Source organism: Haemorhous mexicanus, chromosome 2 (genome assembly GCF_027477595.1).
Source record: "Haemorhous mexicanus isolate bHaeMex1 chromosome 2, bHaeMex1.pri, whole genome shotgun sequence".
Lineage (NCBI taxonomy): Eukaryota > Metazoa > Chordata > Aves > Passeriformes > Fringillidae > Haemorhous > Haemorhous mexicanus.
Window position 1 is genome coordinate 316503 of NC_082342.1, and position 18176 is coordinate 334678.

Genomic DNA, 18176 nt, shown 5'->3' on the forward strand with positions numbered 1-18176 from the left:
CAGCCTGAGGAAGAACTTCTGCTCATGGAGGGGGCAGAGCCCTGGAACAGCTGCCCATGGAGGGCCTGGATCTCCATCTCTGGGGACATCCCACGCCCCCATGGACGCGTTCCTGTGTCACCTGCTGCAGGTGACCCTGCCTGGGCAGGGGGTGGGACTGGGTGATCTCCAGAGATCCATTCCCACCCTGACCACCCTGGGATTCTCTGCAGGACACAACAAAGCTGTGAGCATTTTGTTCAAAGTGACTAGAGAGGGAAGCACAGTAACTGGCCAGCAGGGAGGAATGGAAGGTGACCCTGTGTTTCAGACTCACCACTAACACTCAGCGCTCCCCTGGATCTCTCTGCCAACGCTGCCAGGTCGACGTAGGCACATCCAATGAGACGATCTGTGTCAAGGGGTCTTTCCACCTCCTTCTCCTTGCCATACGCCCACCACACCTGGATTTCTAACTTCTCCTCCCTGAAGAACCACAGCAGCCCCTGGCTCCTTCTGAGAGTCACCTTGCTGGGTTTCCTGAAGCTCACCGTGACACTCTCTGCGTCGTCGCTCAGTTCTGGCCGCCTCAGCCACGTCCAGGTGGGCTCCTGGTTGTACAGTTTGTACCTGAGGTAGCAGTGAGTGCTCCTGTGCAGGTGTGTCTGGCCTGCCAGCAGCACGCAGTGGAGTGGCAGCCACACCCGTGGCGTGGAGATGGTGACAGCCACGGGGCTGGCACTCTGCTCCCAGTCCTGGCTGTGCTCGTGGAGCTCCTCGCTGCCCCACCCCAGGAGCCGGGCAGCCTCCAGAACACGCTCCCTGTCACCCTGCTGGGCAAAGGCAACGGAGAGCTCCAGCCCTCCCACAACGGCCTGCAGCGGGGTGCTGCAGGCTGGGGGCAGCAGCTCCTCGGAGAGGGTCACTGGGAACCAGCCTGAAACACCTTCGGGAGGAAAGGGCCTGTTAGACTGTCCCAGCCTCCCAAAAACGCCCCTGGAGAACGGTCACCCCTCTGGCCACCCACCAAGGACTGGAATGCCAAATAAACCAAGGGCTTACCTCTCGTTCGGAATTTCATTAAATAATTCCTAATCTGAAAGAGCAACAACTTCCTGGCCTTCTGAAAACCTCAGCAGCAGCTCTGATCCCAAAGGATTTTCACTTCATTAACAACACCCATTTTACCATAAAACTATATCCCTGGGACACCCAATTATAAAATTATGTGTTCTCATTTCTTTCCTACTCTCTTCCCATTAAAAACAACCTCAAAATCTTGGGCTGGAGAAAATGAGAACTTCACTGAAAATAAGGCAGAAATTACCAAGGCAAATAATAAAAACATGATTATTACAAGGTATAAAAATCCCAGACTAATACTAGATAGAGGAGATCATTAGGGGACAGATACATGAATAATTTTTTCACAGAAATTTCAAAGATATTCTGAAGTGGAAGGGACCCAAAAGGAGCATTGAGATATTTCACACACAGTTTAAAAAAAAAAAGAAAAAAGAAAAAAGAAAAAAGAAAAAAAGAGTGAATCCTACTACTTCCTAATTATCTAAGACTTTTGTTTCCATCTTTGACATCTGAAAAGCAGTCACTGGTCTTGCACTAGACACTACAACTCATGACTTGACATCCTTTTTGGACTTTTCATCTAGAAAATAAACAGCACTGAATAAAGTCCTAAGGATTTTAGGTGCTGGATTCAGCTGGCATGGAGTTAAATTTCTTTATAGTAGCCCCAGAATATTCATTCAGCCACTAAACATGCTACATCCTGAAAACAGATTTTCAAACAACAACCTTTATGAGCCTTTCCTAATGCAGGATCTTCACTGAACACGTGGGGAACATGTGAAAGAATTTTGGTCTAAAAAACCCTGAAACTCCCTCCACTTCCAAAACAAGCCCCCCAAAACAGGAATGGAAATAATTTTAAGGAACTGCAATAGCATTTACACAGACTGCCAGCAGCACAGCACTGCTGGGTTACCTGATCTTCTTGTCAGCAGGTCTCTGGTTGGGATCGTGACTGTCCCCAGAAGATAATCTCTGGATGTTCTGTCAGCCAATTGGTTGGTGGCTGGAAAATAAATAATTCTGTAAATACACCCACCTGGTAGGTAAGGTTTAGGGGTGATTGACTAGGGGAGGACAGCTGGTAAGAGGTGATCTTCATCACTGGGAGGCTCAAAAACTCTTTGCACAAGGGGAACAGTCTCTCCCAAAGACAATTTAGATAATTACATCTATTAGCAACTGCAGAGTTCCCTGCACAGGGCTCTGAGCAACCTGACCTGCTGGAAGATGGCCTTGCTTACTGCTGAGGATGTTTCCAGTCCCAGCCCAAACTATTCCATTATTCTATGAGTATTTTTTTTTCTACACTAAAATTAAGAGGATTTCTGCACTAGCATTCAATCCTTGCAACCGCCCCTGCTGTCCTTACCTGACTTGGTGCTCTGGTGGTAGATGGAGAAAAAAATACTGCCACTCTGCAAGAGCTCCCCCAGAGAAGAGGCTTCTCCACTGCTCTTCTGCGTGATGAGGTGGCAGAGGAACTGCAGGTGATGGCCAAACTCTGGGCAGAAGGAGCAGGGCACGGCCCGCGTGCGGCGCGCCTGCGCCGGGGGCAGGAAGGACGGCAGCACGCGCACGAAGGCGTTCACCCCCAGCCCTGCAGAGCACTGCACAGAGGGGTTCTTCTGGGCCACAGCCCTTCATCCCACGTGGGGAAAGAACAGAAAAGAAGGAAGAGAACGCAGGTAGTGAGTGAGGAATCTAGGAACAAACATGCTCAAGCAGAGGCGAAAGGATGGGACTAAGAGCGAAGGTTCTGAGTCAGAATGCCTGTGGGCTCTGGCTGCAGAGCATTTTCATCTTTTCTTTCCATCTGAACATACCAGGGACAGACATGAGATGGTGAGAGGAACTCACGAGTCCATCACCGGTGGCTGAGCTCTTATTTGTGGTTGAGAAAGCACTCAGCACCTTTAAGGATACACTGTACTACAGAATAACTTCCCACAGGACCTGCTCCAGGAAGAAGCCAAAGACCGAGCCAAATCGTTTTTACAGAGCAGAACTGACCAGCAAAAGGAGATGAAATTAGCAAATGGAGTAATTTAGAAGTAAACCAGACCCAGGTATTGCCCAGGTCATACACCTGAAGGATGAGGGGTCTGAGGTCATTCCATTCCCCTGACTTCTCCAAGCACCATACAAAAGTGATCCTTACCTTTCAGGGTCTGCTTGAGTTAGGATGGACCAGGGTCTCCCAGCAACACTGAGAAAGGGTCAGACCATGGCTCTGGAATACCAGGAGCCACCTTTTCTAGTGGAACTGACTCCCTCTATTCTAGCCCTTTCCTGACTCTGGAAAATCACATATTCTGGAACTCAATCTAGCTGATACCACACAGCGGCAGCAAGAGCCCTAAGGTGAAAAGGAACATGTTTCATTTTCTAGTCAGTTTATTGAGGTTTTCACAGTGAAATGCAAGAAAACAACCTCAGCTAGCTTTTAAATAGCATCAGCAACACCAGGATCCAGTGCCCAAACAGGCACCTTCTTATATCAGCCAATTTTTATACCAGTCTTTGGTGTAAAAAAATGTGGAAATGTAGGAAAACATGCCCTTCCAACCTGCATCCTTCTGCAGAGCAAATGCTACCACCCTGTACTGCAGCTTCAGGGACCAGAATAGCTGCTGATGATCTTCATAGAGTTATTTTCCCTTTGGAGCAGGACCCACTTTGAATCTTGGTCTCTGCAGATGGAAAACTGGCCAGTAAGGTTGTGATCTAATCTCATGCCTCAGCCTGCTGCCTCCAGATAAGGCTGTTTTGGGTGAAAAGTGGCTCTTTTTAAATTAGGCCTTACCTGGCTGCTGCCTGCAAACCAGCTGCCTTGTGTATTTGCACAGAAAGAGAAACGGCCTGAGCAGTTATTCCAGCTCCTGTTTTCAGGGATCGCTGGTACCTCACACTCACATCGAGCAAACCTGCAGTAAATGAAAGGAAGGAGCAAAAAAACCGCTCAGCCCTTAATGCAACATACTCAACATACTCAATACTTAGCTATACCTATTAATACAAAATTTACTCTATTAAGGAGTATTTTTTAAAAAAGATAACTCCACAAATCCACTGAGATTGGAGGCGCAGCAGGCTGTGCTTCAGCCGGGGGTCCAAAGTGTCGCCCTCGTGTGGCCAAAGCGCAGCACTGCAAGTCGGAGCCCACAGTGTCGCCCTCCTGTGGCCAAAGCGCAGCACTGCAAGTCGGAGCCCGCAGTGTCGCCCTCCTGTGGCCAAAGCGCAGCACTGCAAGTTGGAGCCCACAGTGTCGCCCTCCTGTGGCGGAACTACAGCACAGCAAGTCGGAGCCCACAGTGTCGCCCTCCTGTGGCCAAAGCGCAGCACTGCAAGTCAAAGCCCGCAGTGTCGCCCTCCTGTGGCCAAAGCGCAGCACTGCAAGTCGGGGGTCCGAAGTGTCGCCCTCCTGTGGCCAAAGCGCAGCACTGCAAGTCGGAGCCCGCAGTGTCGCCCTCCTGTGGCCAAAGCGCAGCACTGCAAGTCGGAGCCCGCAGTGTCGCCCTCCTGTGGCGGAACTACAGCACAGCAAGTCGGAGCCCATAGTGTCGCCCTCCTGTGGCGGAACTACAGCACTGCAAGTCGGAGCCCGCAGTGTCGCCCTCCTGTGGCCAACCTGCAGCATTGCAACCCTGGGGTCTGACTCAATTCTTTGACAGTTTGAGGGTTTCCCCTGTTCATTCACTGATTTTTTACTCGTTATGGTGTTAGTGAAAGCTGGGAGGAAAACCACTCCTGGCTGGTTTCAATTGCCAATGCCAATACATATTTTTATTTGCCCTGGAGGCAAACAGACTTTTATAGAATTTGACAGAATTTTGAACAGAATCAAAACTGGTTTGGCTGGGAAAGACCCATAAAATCATGGAGCCAAATCATTCCTCCAGCACTGGCAAGGCTACCACTCTTCCCCAGCCTAAGTTCCACATCCCCACACCTGTTAAATCCTGCCAGGGATGGGGATTCCACCATGGCCTGGGGCAGCCTGTGCCAGGACCGGACAGTGCTTTGGGGAAGAAATTTTCCCTAATATCAAACCTAAACCTCCCAGGCACAACTTGAGGCCATTTCCTTTGTCCTTTGCTAACACACCACTGTGCTGCCCAGAGGTTTCCTCGGCTGAGCCTGGCTTTACCACCTGAGGGAAAGCCCACAAGCCGTGCTTACCTGAAGACCGCAGATGAAATTCCTCAGAGGAATCACTCCGGGGGACCAAAGGAAGGTTAAAAGTTTGAATCCCTATTTCTTCACGATGCTGCAGAGTCACCATGGCACAGAGCCGTGACAAAGGCAAGGCCCCTTTGGCAACCAGCTGGTCTCTGACATTTGGGTAATAATACCTGGTAGGACACAAAAAACCAGCATCAACATTTCTCTCAAACTGCACAGAAGTCAGCTTTGAGTGTCTTACAAAGCTTAATTAGCCCCGCAGCGAAGGGAGAAAAATAAATGTATTTCCATTGAAGAAAAGAATGGTTAAGTGCTCATGCAGACAATGCTACAAATACATACTTGCACTAGTCCTAACAAGTCAACAAGCAAGACCTCCACTAAAAATTGGCATCTCAAAGAAAAACAAGAGAAGGATCTGGCAACAAATATTCTCTGCTATCACTTCTCGTTAATAAATGAAAATCCCTCTCTTTCAGAACAGATTTGAGGAACCAGATTGTGAGTGTAAAAAATTGACTCTAAACCTTTTCTTAGTGCATTACTTGGCTTCAGCTTCATCCTAAAACAAATTCTGGCACTGTATCTTAAGAACAGCCCATAGTAATTCTTATGTGACTTTGCAACTTTAAAAAAGCCTGACTTGTTTACTGCAGAAATAACAGATTATTATCTTTTTCTAAAGCTATTTGTCTTCATGGCTTCTGCTCTCTACTACTAATAATTAGCTTCAGTAGCCAAAGAAACATTTTGAATTTACAAACCACTTTTTACTATTTCTCTTGTACTCAGTGATTTGTATGAGGGAAAAGTGCAAATCCAGCACCATGAAATTGTACTTTCAGGGTGCTACTGAGTAAATTTAGATGTGGCAAGCATTTAAACTACTTTTAGATTGTTATGCCGATTAAAAGATGGAAGAAAGCAAACTAATAGCACACACTTTTTAAGTTATAAAAAGGAGCAACTGGGACTCTTGGTGAGGAAAAAGGTTCATGGTTTTTCAGTGCAGACAGTCATCACCAAATGTGGATGAGCTTACTGTACTTTTTTGGCTATTATTAAATAATATGATGAAACATCCCTTCCAGAGCTGGAGATTTTTCAAGATCAGATCTACCTCTACCAGTACTGCTGTGCTATCTACAAAGAATTGGATGTTGCTCTGTACCTGCACCAGACTTCAAACTGGATTCCTCCTCCTGCTGCTCCTGGTGCCATAAATGCACTGACCAGGAGCCTCTGGACTGGGACATCAGCAGGAACCAAGAGGGAATGATGATGTTCATCATTAAAGATGGGATCAGGGACACACAGAGTGGTAGCTGTTCTAAATGGCTTTAATGTGATGCCTAGAAGTCAAGCAGAACTGGTTAAAAATGGTTGCAATTGCAGCTTTCAATCTTTTTCTGCTTGTAATCCTTCAGGAGGTAGGACCCATGGACAGGGAGTGAAATCCTCCTGGGACAAGGCTTGCTCTGCTGAGCTTCACTTCACAAAGCTTCTACAAGCAATGCTTGCAGCCCCATGACCCTGAGAGGCACAGGCTGGGAACCAGAGGCAGTACAGAAATCCCCCAGGACTCACTATGGAACCATGTCACTGCCTGTCATTGTTCAGTGGTGATGCAAAGCACACCACACTGTGATCTTTCCTACAATTACAGTTATTTAAATATTCTTTTATATTCTGAAAAATGGTGGGTTTAGATTGCATATTGGGAAGAAATTCTTCCCAAAAGGAAGGTGAAGCCCTGGCACAGGTGCCCAGAGCAGCTGTGGCTGCCCCTGGATCCCTGGCAGTGTCCAAGGCCAGGCTGGACAGGGCTTGGAGCAGCCTGGGACAGTGGGAGGTGTCCCTGCCATGGCAGGGGTGGGAATGGAGGGGATTTAAGGTCCTTTCCCATCTGAACCATTCTGTGTTAATCCTAGTGATCTAACCCAATCAACTCTTCTGTATCCATGAAAATCACAGAATTGTTATGGCTGGGAAAGGCCTCTAAGACCATCAAAGCCAGCTGTTAACCCAGCCCTGCCAAGGCCACCCAGTAAATCATGTACCAAGTGCCACATCCAAACCCTTCCTGAACAGTTCCAGGGATGGTGACTGCACCACTGGCCTGGGCAGCTGTGCCAGGGCTTGAGAACCCTGCTGATGAAGACATCTTCCCTGACATTCAGCTTAAACCTCCCCCAGCATGATCTGGGGCTGTTTCCTCTTGTCCTGTCCCTTGGTGCCTGGGAGCAGAGGCTGATCCCCAGCTGGCTGCAGTCTGCTGTCAGGGAGTTGGGGAGAGCAAAATGAGCACCCTGAAAGGCTTGTGCATAGGAAGGCCTTGCTGGGTTGCACTGTGTACAATCCCTACTCCCTGCAGAGCCATTCCTGCATCTTTGTTGGACCAGCTGGCACAGCCCCCTAGCACCTTTCACAGAAGGTACCACGTCAAGGGATTTGGAATTAGGTTTTCTTTTCACTGGGAACTAGCCACCAGCCTCAGACAAACAAGGCTTTGAATCCAGTGACACAGCCCCAGCCCAGTTTGTCCAAGAAAATAAACATTGGCTGTTGAAAGCTCAGAAAAACATGCCCCCTCTAACTCAGGCAGAGAGAACACAACTGAATAGTATTTAATTATCGCAACGCTCTAAATAAGGGAAAATTATAAAACAAACTTACCATCCTCATGCAATCCAGGTCCTTGCAGTGCACCACAGCCAGGCTCCTGAACTGGGAAGTGGTACTGGATGTAGCAGTCAGCCTCTCCCCAGACCGTGGACTGCAGGGGAGTGAGTCCCTTCACACTCTCCACGTGGATCTCAAACACATGCTCCACCAGCTCCTCCCCTCCTGGGTCCAACTGCTAACAAAAAAAAGGGGAAGCCACACGGAAAGGATGACTTTAGAAAACTGGGAACATTTCAACAAGCTGCTCAGGGAAGTGGTTGAGTCATCCCTGGGGGTACTTAGAAGCCATGTGAATGTAACACTGGGGGGCATGGTTTAATGGTGGCCTTGGCAGGGCTGGGATAGAGGCTGCATTCAGTGAGCATAGAGGCCTTTTCCAATCTAAACCATTACACGTGATAAGGATTTGAGAAAACTGAGATGGGGGACAGAAAAATTATCTACCATTTTCCTCCTAGAGTTTACAGAAATACTGACAGTCTGAAAGAATTTTTTTTTTTTTAGCACAGTATATAAAATGCATAAAAGTTCCAACCTATCCAACTCCAAGGTAGTGGCAAAACCTCGACAATAAGGCTGTGAGAATTAAGATTTTCTATAATTTTGCTGGGTTGTTTGTTTTTGTTTTTACTGGACTTGTTAAGATAGAAACAGTGGATATGCAAGGCAACAAAAAGGGCATAAAGCCAGGACTGTTGAGAGCAAGCTGATAAAAAAAGAGTATAAACAATATAATTCTGTGTACAATTTGCAGAAAATAACAAAATTGGCTACAGCTCCAAGAAGTGACTGGGGATCATTCATCTGCTAATGAACCCAGAGGTAAAACCCGTTGGACCTGTCCTTAGCAGGGAGGATGGGGCGAACTGAAGAGTAAATACCAGTGTGGGCTGTGCAGCTGGGTGCTCCAGGGAGGGGGGAGGCCGCAGCGTGACGGGAGGCACCACGCCCTGCTCAGCCTTGAGCCTCTGCAGGGCCACCACCTGCTCAGCAGATCCCATGGCCAGGGTGACCCGGAGGCTGCCGCGAGCGCTGCCCGTGAACACGTCCACCACGGGCACCAGGCCGTCCACGGCCACCACCGGGTACCGAGCCTGCAGCAGCAGCTGGCACACCTTGGCATCCCTGCAGCACAAGCCCAGAACAAACAAACAGAGCCCCAGCGTGAGCAGCAGCCATCTGAGTAGGAACAGCATCGCACACAACTCGTGCGATGATAAAAACCAGTCTGCCTCCACTCCTCTGAAATTTGTCTCATATCCCATCTTCACTCAGCAGAGACCCACGAGCTGCTGGGTGCAAGGAGTTACTTCCAGCAATGACAAAGGACAATTTCCCAACACCTAACAGCACCTTAGCTAGGGGCCAGCCTAGAGATCTGTGAATGAAGGGATGAACGGGAACAAGACTCCCATTAACACCCTGCAGCCACATGATACCTTGATGATTATAGTTATGTGCCTTTGGGCATGGAAGAAAAGAAGGAACAGTGACAGCCTCCCAGAAAGATGTAAAAATCTCCAATCACACACTGAAGTTATGCAAGGCCAGGCTGGATGGGGCTTGGAGCACCTTGGTTGAGCAGAAGGCACCAGTGGCACTGAATAGGCTTTAAGGTCCCTCCCAAGCCAAACCACCCTGGGATTCTAAGATACACACAAATAAACTCCAGTGGCTTACTAAAGTAATGATACAAATGACACAGTAATGACTAACAAAGTAGTGGCCAGCCAGCTCCAGCACCACCTGGTTCCCACATGCCACTAGGTCTGACCAAAATAAAAGGAATAAATCCTTTGCACCAGGAAGAATTTCTTCTGTCCAGTACTTCCAGCAATTTAAACTGCTTTAAGCAGGTATATTGCTTAAATGAACAAAAAGCCAAAAGATTAAACTCAAAAAGAACAAAGAGCTCTGGAGAATCCCATTGGACAAGAACACAATAAAAATATGAAGGTTTTGGAGACTTTCTGACACCCAGCATCCCTATGGGATCTCTGCAGAAACATAATTAGGGGCAAACCCAACCATTCACAATCTTGGAAAATCACTGATGGGAAGCCACACTTCATTCCCCTGTGTAGTCACGTTGACTTCTTCTAGTTTTATTCCATCACAGCACCACAGGTTAAGCAGGCACCAGCCCTGCTGCACCACAGTGACTTTATTTGTCCCACTCTATCTGTACTTCTGGACAAGGACAGTGTAACTCACACCCTGCTCGCCGTAGGAAAGGGCTACAGGAAGCTCTGCAGGGCAAAAGTGCCTTCTGCTATGGAGTGTAACTAAAAACCCTCCCACATAACCCCCCCACACCATCACCGACTTCCTTCTCTAAGCTTCAGCTAGGATATTTCCCAACCCAATAAAAAATGGGGAAAAAACCAAGTTTACTTGAACGAGATGTAAAACTGATGCAGAGGGAGTTTCACTAATCCCAGCAATTTGTCAGAGCCAGGGCTTCCCAGCTTGTTCCAGGCTTCAATAATCATGACATTGTTCTTCAGCCGCTCCAAGTGTTTGGAGGTGAGTGAAAAAGGCATCACCTGAGAGGTTTAAAGCAGAATTAGTACACACAATACACTGGAAATCATTGGCTAAGTACAGAGCCTTCTGCTAAGCTACTTTATTCCAGTCTACAGAATTGTGCATTCTAGAGACAGAAGCTAAAAATCGAATGTGCCTTCATCTCTGCTGAACACAACAGAGAGGAACAGGCAAAGTGTTTCTATGTACAAAAAAGTAACTTAACTAGGAAATGTGTTTTTCAGTGGGGAATACCACACTTCCATCAGTGGGAAATGGAGAACATGTTACTTGCCTGAGAAAAATTAAAGGCAGGCTGTCTCGTGCCCCAGACGACAGCGGATCTCGTTGCCTCCTCAGTGCTGAGCAGTTTGCAGTTTAAATACACGTTGCAGGAGCTGGGCAGCCCAGAGCCTTCAGCAGTGAAGTCCTTCCCATCAGGCACCATCAGGAGCACGTGCAGCAGCAAGCCCCCCTCCTCAGCTGGGGGGATGTGTGCCCCCCAGTCCTCCCGGGCTGGCGCGGGGCGCAGCGGCTGCGCCACCTCCCTGCCGCCCGCTCCTGGCCCCTGGCCCTCCTCGGGGCTCCTTGTGGAGCAGAGAGGGCTTCCTGCATCTCCACTGCTCCTGCTGGGCTCCTGCAGGCCCAGCTGGGCCCCTGCCACGGCCTGAGCTGGGGCTCTAGCTGACCTGGCAGTGGTGCTGGCCACGAGCTGCAGGGACACCTGCAAGGCAAGGCAGAGCTGGCCAGGTGTGCCCCGTCCAGAAACAAGGCATGCAACAGAAACTCAGGAAAACACAGCACACCTCTGGCTCCACAACTCACCCCAGGGCTTTATGGTGGCTGCAAGCTACAGCTTTTGCTGTAAAATAAACTACATGTGGCTTTAACAAGTACAATCCAGGCTGGAATGCAAACCCACACAATTACAGGTGAATTGTTGAATGGTCTGGGTTGGAAGGGACCTTAAAGCTCACCCCATTCTCAACCCTTCACCTGCTACTACAGAGAGCTGCTTATCCTCAGAACTGCCAAATCCTACAAACTGTTAGTGCTTCTCATTCAGAAGCTGAGAAACTTTGGCTGGAGAAGCTGATCCCAGAAGTGACAAGGACAAGGAAGACCAGGCCTCCATGGCAGGAGAGACCTCAGCTCTTGCCACACGTGAAGAAGCCAAAGCTCCGAGCCCTGAATATGTGCCACTCAAAATTTGCCTGTAGAGTGGTTTCTGTATTCAAGTCCCAGCTTACTGACAACATTCCTAGACATGCAGGAGTTTCAAAATATTTCTCCAAAACCCTAAGGAATAAAAAAGGTTTCATGTTATTTCATACTGGCCTTGCAAACCTTTGTATCTGAGACCTGGTAAACTGAAACAAAGAGAGAATAGAGGAGTTAAAAGTAAGAGTGTGGAGCCAAGATCAGTAACAATTCGAGGCAGAGCTGGTAAAACACATACCTTTAGTGGCCCAACTTGTGTGTGATCTCCCTCTTTTTCCACAGGTATGTCCCAGCTGACACTGAGCAGCTCAGCCTCAATCACCCTGCGGAGCTGAAGTGCTGCTGAGCCAATGGCCACGGGCTGAGGGCAGGCAAAGAGTTAATCTTGCATGATTTCTATCAGGTTTAAAGATTTTTTGGGGGAAAAAAAAGCTGTCTGGCTCCTACTCCCACTCCCAACGTCAGGGATTTGGGAAATCTCCTTTAGTTCCAATTTCAAGTCTCACTAGAACAGTAAGACAAATTTTCCTGGAAACTATTGTAAACAGTTCCAGATTAATGTAAAAATTGCATAACCTAAATCCTAGAAAATGAGCACAATTTCCATACTGAGAGGTGCAATTTACTCCCCCATTAAAAGAAGAGCAGATATCCTTGGTGCTGATTAAAATAACATATGCTGAGTTAACCCCTCTCACCATCTTCATCACAGGCAGATGGTTATGCAAATCATCTTATCAGACAGAAATACACCTTTTCCACCCCAAAATGCACAAGTTACAGCTGCTTTTCACAGCTTAAACAACGCCCTAAAGATGAGGGAAGTACAATTTTTTTGCTTGCCAGTCTCAGTCTCAGAAAAGCCTTTAATGAAGTGACAGGAGTGCCAAGCCTGGAGCAGAGAATGGCCCTGGCCCCGAGGCTGCCAGAGCTCCAGCAGTGTTTGGACAGCACAGGTGGGATTGCTGGGGTGTCTGCAGGGCCAGGGGCTGGGCTGGGTGGTGCTGTGGGTCCCTCAGAACGTTCTGTGATTCTGTGAAGCCTGAGCAGCAATCAGTGCAATGCCATTTCCCCCCCTAATGTCTGACTGTCTGCACTGAGTGCCAGGGGGAAGTGGAAATGCAAAGAATTCCTCTGCTTTTCAATACACAAAGAAGGAACAACCTGTTGTAAATACCTTTTTCTGTGTGCTTTTTCTCATGTAGACCTTAAAAGCCAGGTCAGAGCCCCACCAGTGCTCCATCATCCTTCCCCCCAGCCACACAGGGAACACAGACTGCTGCTGGAACTTCACCACTGCAAGGAAGACAGGAGCAACAAATACCCAAAATTACCTGACATGAATAAACTACCCCCTGTAGAGTGCTCTGTTACAAACACAATAATTTAATTCTGCACTGTTTGTTGACACCAAGGCCAAAGCAAACTGGCTTTCATTTTTGAAGGCCAGCAAACAGCAGGAGGCCAGCAGGACAAAATTAAGATTATGAACTCATAAGCAATTAATATAAATAAGTAATAAATTATTAAATACATTAATATAAACCAACATTATAACATTGTACTTGATCATCCTCCCACTATTGCAGAAAGAATATTGGCTTTATTCCTTCAAATGAAGGAACGGGCTTATTAACTTGTTCTTTCCCTAGGAAAAGAAAATTGAAAATCCCAGAATGAATACTTCTTGGAAGAAAAAAAAAAATTAAAAATCACTTGGCTTCCTTCTCCCTGAGAGGATCATTCCCCCCTCCCCCTGCAGCAGGGCAACTAATCACCCTGTGATTTTCAGGCAGCAAAGGAAATAGGTGGAAAACACTACTAAATAATTTCTAAGAGATGGAGTCAACAGAGCTCAGTCTAAGGGGGGAAAATGATGCTCTTACCACCATCTGTGATTTTACTTGAGGCTACTCGAATTGCTTCTGTTGCTATGGAGACCTGTCCCTTTTCATCCTTGGAGACTCTCACAGGGAAGTGGTACTCCACAAAGAAGGTGCTGGGAATAAAAAAGTGGCAGGGTGACCACAATCCACCAAGAATCTGACCTGAGTCATGAAACTGAGCACAGCAGCAAGTTCCAGATTCACAGCTGACTGCAACACTTTTTTTCAGGATAACTGAAACACCCATTCTATGAATTCCTCCCAGTGATTATCTGTGTGCCAGATTCTCCTGAAATAAACCCCCTTTTGTTTTCAGTGCACTGTTCATCTGCAGCTCCCAAACCCTGGGAAAGGCACACCTGAAGTGAGCCCACAGCAGGATAAATCAGTCACACCTTAATTTTCCCAAGCCCATGGGATACAATTTCCCCAGAAGCCTGGAGAAGCTGCACTACTCAGGAGAGCTCAGGGAGCTCTGCCCTGAAGGCACAGCAAACCAAGAAGAAGAAACAATCCCCCTTACCACTTATGGACAGACATGGGCCGTGGAGGCTTCCCCAGCAAACCTTTCCTCCTGGGGGAGATCTGGATGCTCTCAGGAGGGATTTTCAGGCTCTCTATGGTGACTCTGGCCAGGTGTACTTGCTGCAGCAGTGCCAACCTGTCTGCACCCAAGGATCTGAGAAGAGACATTTCTCTGTGGTCTTCTGGAGGAGCAGTGGGAGAGCAGCTGGAGACACAGAACTGAGGTTCAGGACTGCAGAAACATTCTTGACATGACCACAGGAAAGGGGGAACTGTAGCTTGGTGGCATGTCACTTAAAGCTGCCAAAGGTTCTCTAGAACATACATTTAAAACATATTTTTATAACAAATTTGGTAGTCTCTGTAATTCTTTGTAACAAAAATCTTGCAATATCTGGGGTCCATAACTGAAAAAAAAAACAACCCAGAAAGGGCATGTTCCACATTGCTGATCTGAAAAAATCTTATCCTAACTCTTGCAAAAGAAAAGCTTCATTTAATGCCATGTACAAGAGCAGGGGGATAAAACAGCAATACACAAGGACAAGTCTCTGCTGCAGAGGAACAGCAACAGGATTTTTGTCATAGTTTTAAATGTCATTTGTTTAATTTGCAAGACTTGAGTTGCAAATGATTTTGTGTTGGTTCCTCCAGGGATATGAATTTTACCTGATGTAAAAACAGCAGTGTTAGTCAGAAGAATAATCAGAAATAATTGTTTGGAGCTGAAGTGGAAAAAAAAATAGCCACAAAACCTTTACATTAACTGTGTGGTACAAGATAAGCTTAATGACTGGATCTTTAGGGAGACTTTTATTGGCTCCAGATGAAAAAAGGGAATGCAGTTTAGATGAGGTAAAACAAAAGCCACTGAGGTAACTACCTGGGTTTAGTTTCTGTCACATTCTGATCAAAGGCATGAAAATCCTTCTGTGCATTCACTGGACCAGCTTTTCTGAGAGTTTCTGTCTTGGATGCTTTTTTTGAGGCTTTAACATCATCGTCACTGAGGAAATCGCTCAAACTGGAATCAGATTTCTAAAGCAGAAATAATGCACATAAATTAGGAGTTAATTATCACTGTGCAGAGAGTTCCATAATGGTCACAACACATAAATGGAAAACAACTTGTGCACTGCACCAATTGAAACAATTAAAATGGTATCAAAATTCCAGGAATTTAAAAAACAAAAAGTCTCCCTGGACAGCCTCAATGGCAGCAATTTCCAAACTCGATGCTTGACTCTGTAGTCATAACAATATTCTTTTAATAATAATAATTTCAAGCAATGTACACATGTACTCACAAGCATTTCTGTATGATACCTAATGCTTATCCAGCTCTAAAATACTGAAATCTGTCATTTTTCTGATCATGCAAACTTCTTGCTCTGCCCATTAGGGAAGGCAGTTTTCCTTTGGATCTCCACTTACAGGAGCTGTGTAGAAGAGCTTCTCCAGCAGGCTCTGGTCGTAGTGGGGATCCCCCAGCTCACTGTCTTGCCCCTCGCTGCCCAGGGAGAGGGAGTCCCACAGGGAGTCCTGCAGGGAGCCCGTGCCATCCCAAAGCTGCCCCGGGGAGAAGTCAGCGCTGTGGGTGCAAGAGAGAGAAACCCCAGTGCTCCACCTTCTGCAGCTGCTCCCCAAGGGATGAGGACAATATTCCACCCTGGATCTGGGCCATGCTGGCCCCAGCCAGGGGCACGCTGTGCTCACACAGCACGTCTGTGAGCACATCTCTGCCCCAGGGGAAAGCAGTGTGTGGGAAGGGAGGGACAGCCTGGGGGAGAACAGATCTCTGCAGATCACTCAGTCCAACCCCTGCTCAGAGGGAAGGGGTGCAAATAAAAAGCTGTCCAGCTGGATTCTGGGCGTCTTGGAAGCTGCAGACTCCACAACCTCTTTGGGCAACCCACTCCAGACCTTGATGACTTTCATTGTAAAGTACACCTATGCATATCAACCTCTAATTTTTACCCTTCACTACTTTGTAACTTCTGGAATGCTTTAAGACACCAGTAATACCTAAGGGCAGGTTACTTTGATTAAAAAAACCCTCCAAGCTATACCTGAGTAGGTGCAAATGCAAGTATCTTTAGACAAAACCTGGGGTTAGTTTGGCTAAAGGGTTTCCTCTGTGACGTGAGCTTAAAATCGTTTTATGATCTGCAACACTACAGTGTCACCCACTGAGAAACCACAGTGGAAAAATGAGTGCAGGGCACAAGGAACATGAGCCCTAAATTCTGAACCATCTCTGACCCAGAAGCTGTGTGTTCAGGGTGCAGATGTGGACACCAGGGAAGCATCATTTACGCTCCTGCTACGCAAAATGGAGGAAAAGGTCCACTTAATATCTGGGGAAAGATTAAAAACAGCTACAGCTTCTCATTAGTTTTAATTTACAGTGTTTCCTCTTCCAAGAAACATGGTATTTGTTTTATGTGCTTACTTTATGTAATATTTTAGGCCACAACACTCACAACTATTCAGTAACTTGGTTTTATGGAAGACTGTGGTTAACCTTTCTGACATCACTTTCACACCAAGTGACCTGCAGCTATCCAGGACATCATGCATGAAAGCTGAGCTATAAAACACCTCCATCACTTGCACACGAGTTACATTCCCAAAAATGTGGGCAACTTGAAGGGTCAAGAGCCACTTTTCAAAGTGGCCAGACAAGGACAATTGGCAGAAGCCTCCAGAGCATCACACTCACCTGCCCAACAGTAACTGGATTGCTCTTTCTTCAGAGCTTAGGTCAAACTGCTGACCTGAAACTTCAGATCCAACGGGATGGGGATCTTCAGGAGGGGGCACAAAACTGGACTTCAAGCCTTTTGGGCTCCTGGGTAACAGCAATGGAAGCACAGACAGCAGAAAAAGGAAAAATAAAGACATTAAGGCATGCTCAAGATTAATCCATTATTCAGTCGATCAGTTTTTTCTGTGAAGTCCAAAATAAGCTACTTTAACACAAATGAAAATAGTGTGTGCAGAAAGAAATTGAGTTTGCAATGGCATCATTGACTGTCAAAAACAATGGCATTTATCACAGAACAACAGGCAATATTCATATTTTTCCAGAGGAAAACCAAGAAACATAAATTTCTTATCTCTTTAGAAAAAACCATGCATTTAGGTCATCAACTATTTACACTTTTCTGAAAACCTGTTTTTTGTGATGCAGTGCCATTTCACTGGCACTGTCTTGCACTACTCTTATTCCCTACCAAAATGTAGTACTTCCTTGACAAATAACTTAGAACTAATTACAGATATAGTAAGAAATGAAATGAAAATCAAATACTTATATCAAGGCTTACTACATTAAGATTAAAATAAATTCACAAAATTTAGGCATTTATTCACAGGTAGAAATTAACTTCCCATTTGAATGATGTGCTGCTTTCCCCCTAAATGAATCCTAAACACATCCTATTAATCTCATTTTCTACAGTTTTTGGATAAAGCCTCAAAATTTGTGGTTTGGAGCTTGAATCTCACCTCCCCCAATCCAAACTCACTTTGTTGGTGCTTGAAAATTGCCTCTCTCTATAAAATGAGATATTTTATTCAGTTCAATCTCCATGTCTGGGCTGGACTTCATTGCAGAAACAACCATGGCATCACGGAGTTTACTGCCTTGATCCAAGAGAGCTGGGAAACAAGCAGGAGGATTACAGTTCAGCATTCAAATGCCTTTTAAAAGCCATGAGCAGACACAATCAACGTGTCAGCTACAGTCAAGAAACTTGTTTTCTGCTGTTAAAAAGAGATCTTGGCTCACTGGGGATTAAATATGTTTTATACACCAGAAAACAGCTGAGCTGGGAGTGAGGAGAGGGATCCTCCATCCGTGTCCCACTCCACTGCACAAGGAATTGGTCTGCACACACAGGGCAGGTGCTGAAGGGCATCATTAGCATAATTTAGGGAAGGGCAGTTTGCCACTTCAGGATGTCCAATTTCTGTTCTTTTCTGTAGATATGGAACTCCAAAGACAGCACATATGGAAGCAGGCCCTGCTCCACTGCTGGGAAAGCCTTTTTGGCATAACGCAGCCAGAGGGAGCGA

At 46.6% G+C, this 18176-nt stretch overlaps 1 protein-coding gene across 11 annotated transcripts in view; it reads right to left on the reverse strand.

Annotated features, from left to right (window-relative positions):
* The window catches only part of C2CD3 (C2 domain containing 3 centriole elongation regulator), a 37240-nt gene that overhangs the window by 16163 nt on the left and 2901 nt on the right, over positions 1–18176 (reverse strand). For 7 of the 11 annotated variants that reach the window (XM_059870698.1, XM_059870660.1, XM_059870655.1 and 4 more), the window contains exons 5-22: positions 17627–17759; positions 16819–16947; positions 15531–15687; positions 14980–15134; positions 14095–14301; positions 13572–13684; positions 12863–12981; positions 11924–12046; positions 10760–11206; positions 10333–10484; positions 8820–9063; positions 7930–8113; positions 6425–6605; positions 5251–5423; positions 3875–3995; positions 2441–2709; positions 1985–2074; positions 317–925 (exon numbers count right to left, since the gene is read on the reverse strand). In XM_059870698.1, the coding sequence (XP_059726681.1) occupies positions 317–925; positions 1985–2074; positions 2441–2709; positions 3875–3995; positions 5251–5423; positions 6425–6605; positions 7930–8113; positions 8820–9063; positions 10333–10484; positions 10760–11206; positions 11924–12046; positions 12863–12981; positions 13572–13684; positions 14095–14301; positions 14980–15134; positions 15531–15687; positions 16819–16947; positions 17627–17759 (3606 nt within the window). The remainder of the gene's footprint in view (positions 1–316; positions 926–1984; positions 2075–2440; positions 2710–3874; positions 3996–5250; positions 5424–6424; positions 6606–7929; positions 8114–8819; positions 9064–10332; positions 10485–10759; positions 11207–11923; positions 12047–12862; positions 12982–13571; positions 13685–14094; positions 14302–14979; positions 15135–15530; positions 15688–16818; positions 16948–17626; positions 17760–18176) is intronic. The other 4 variants (XM_059870678.1, XM_059870654.1, XM_059870666.1 and 1 more) reach the window with 3 other exon arrangements.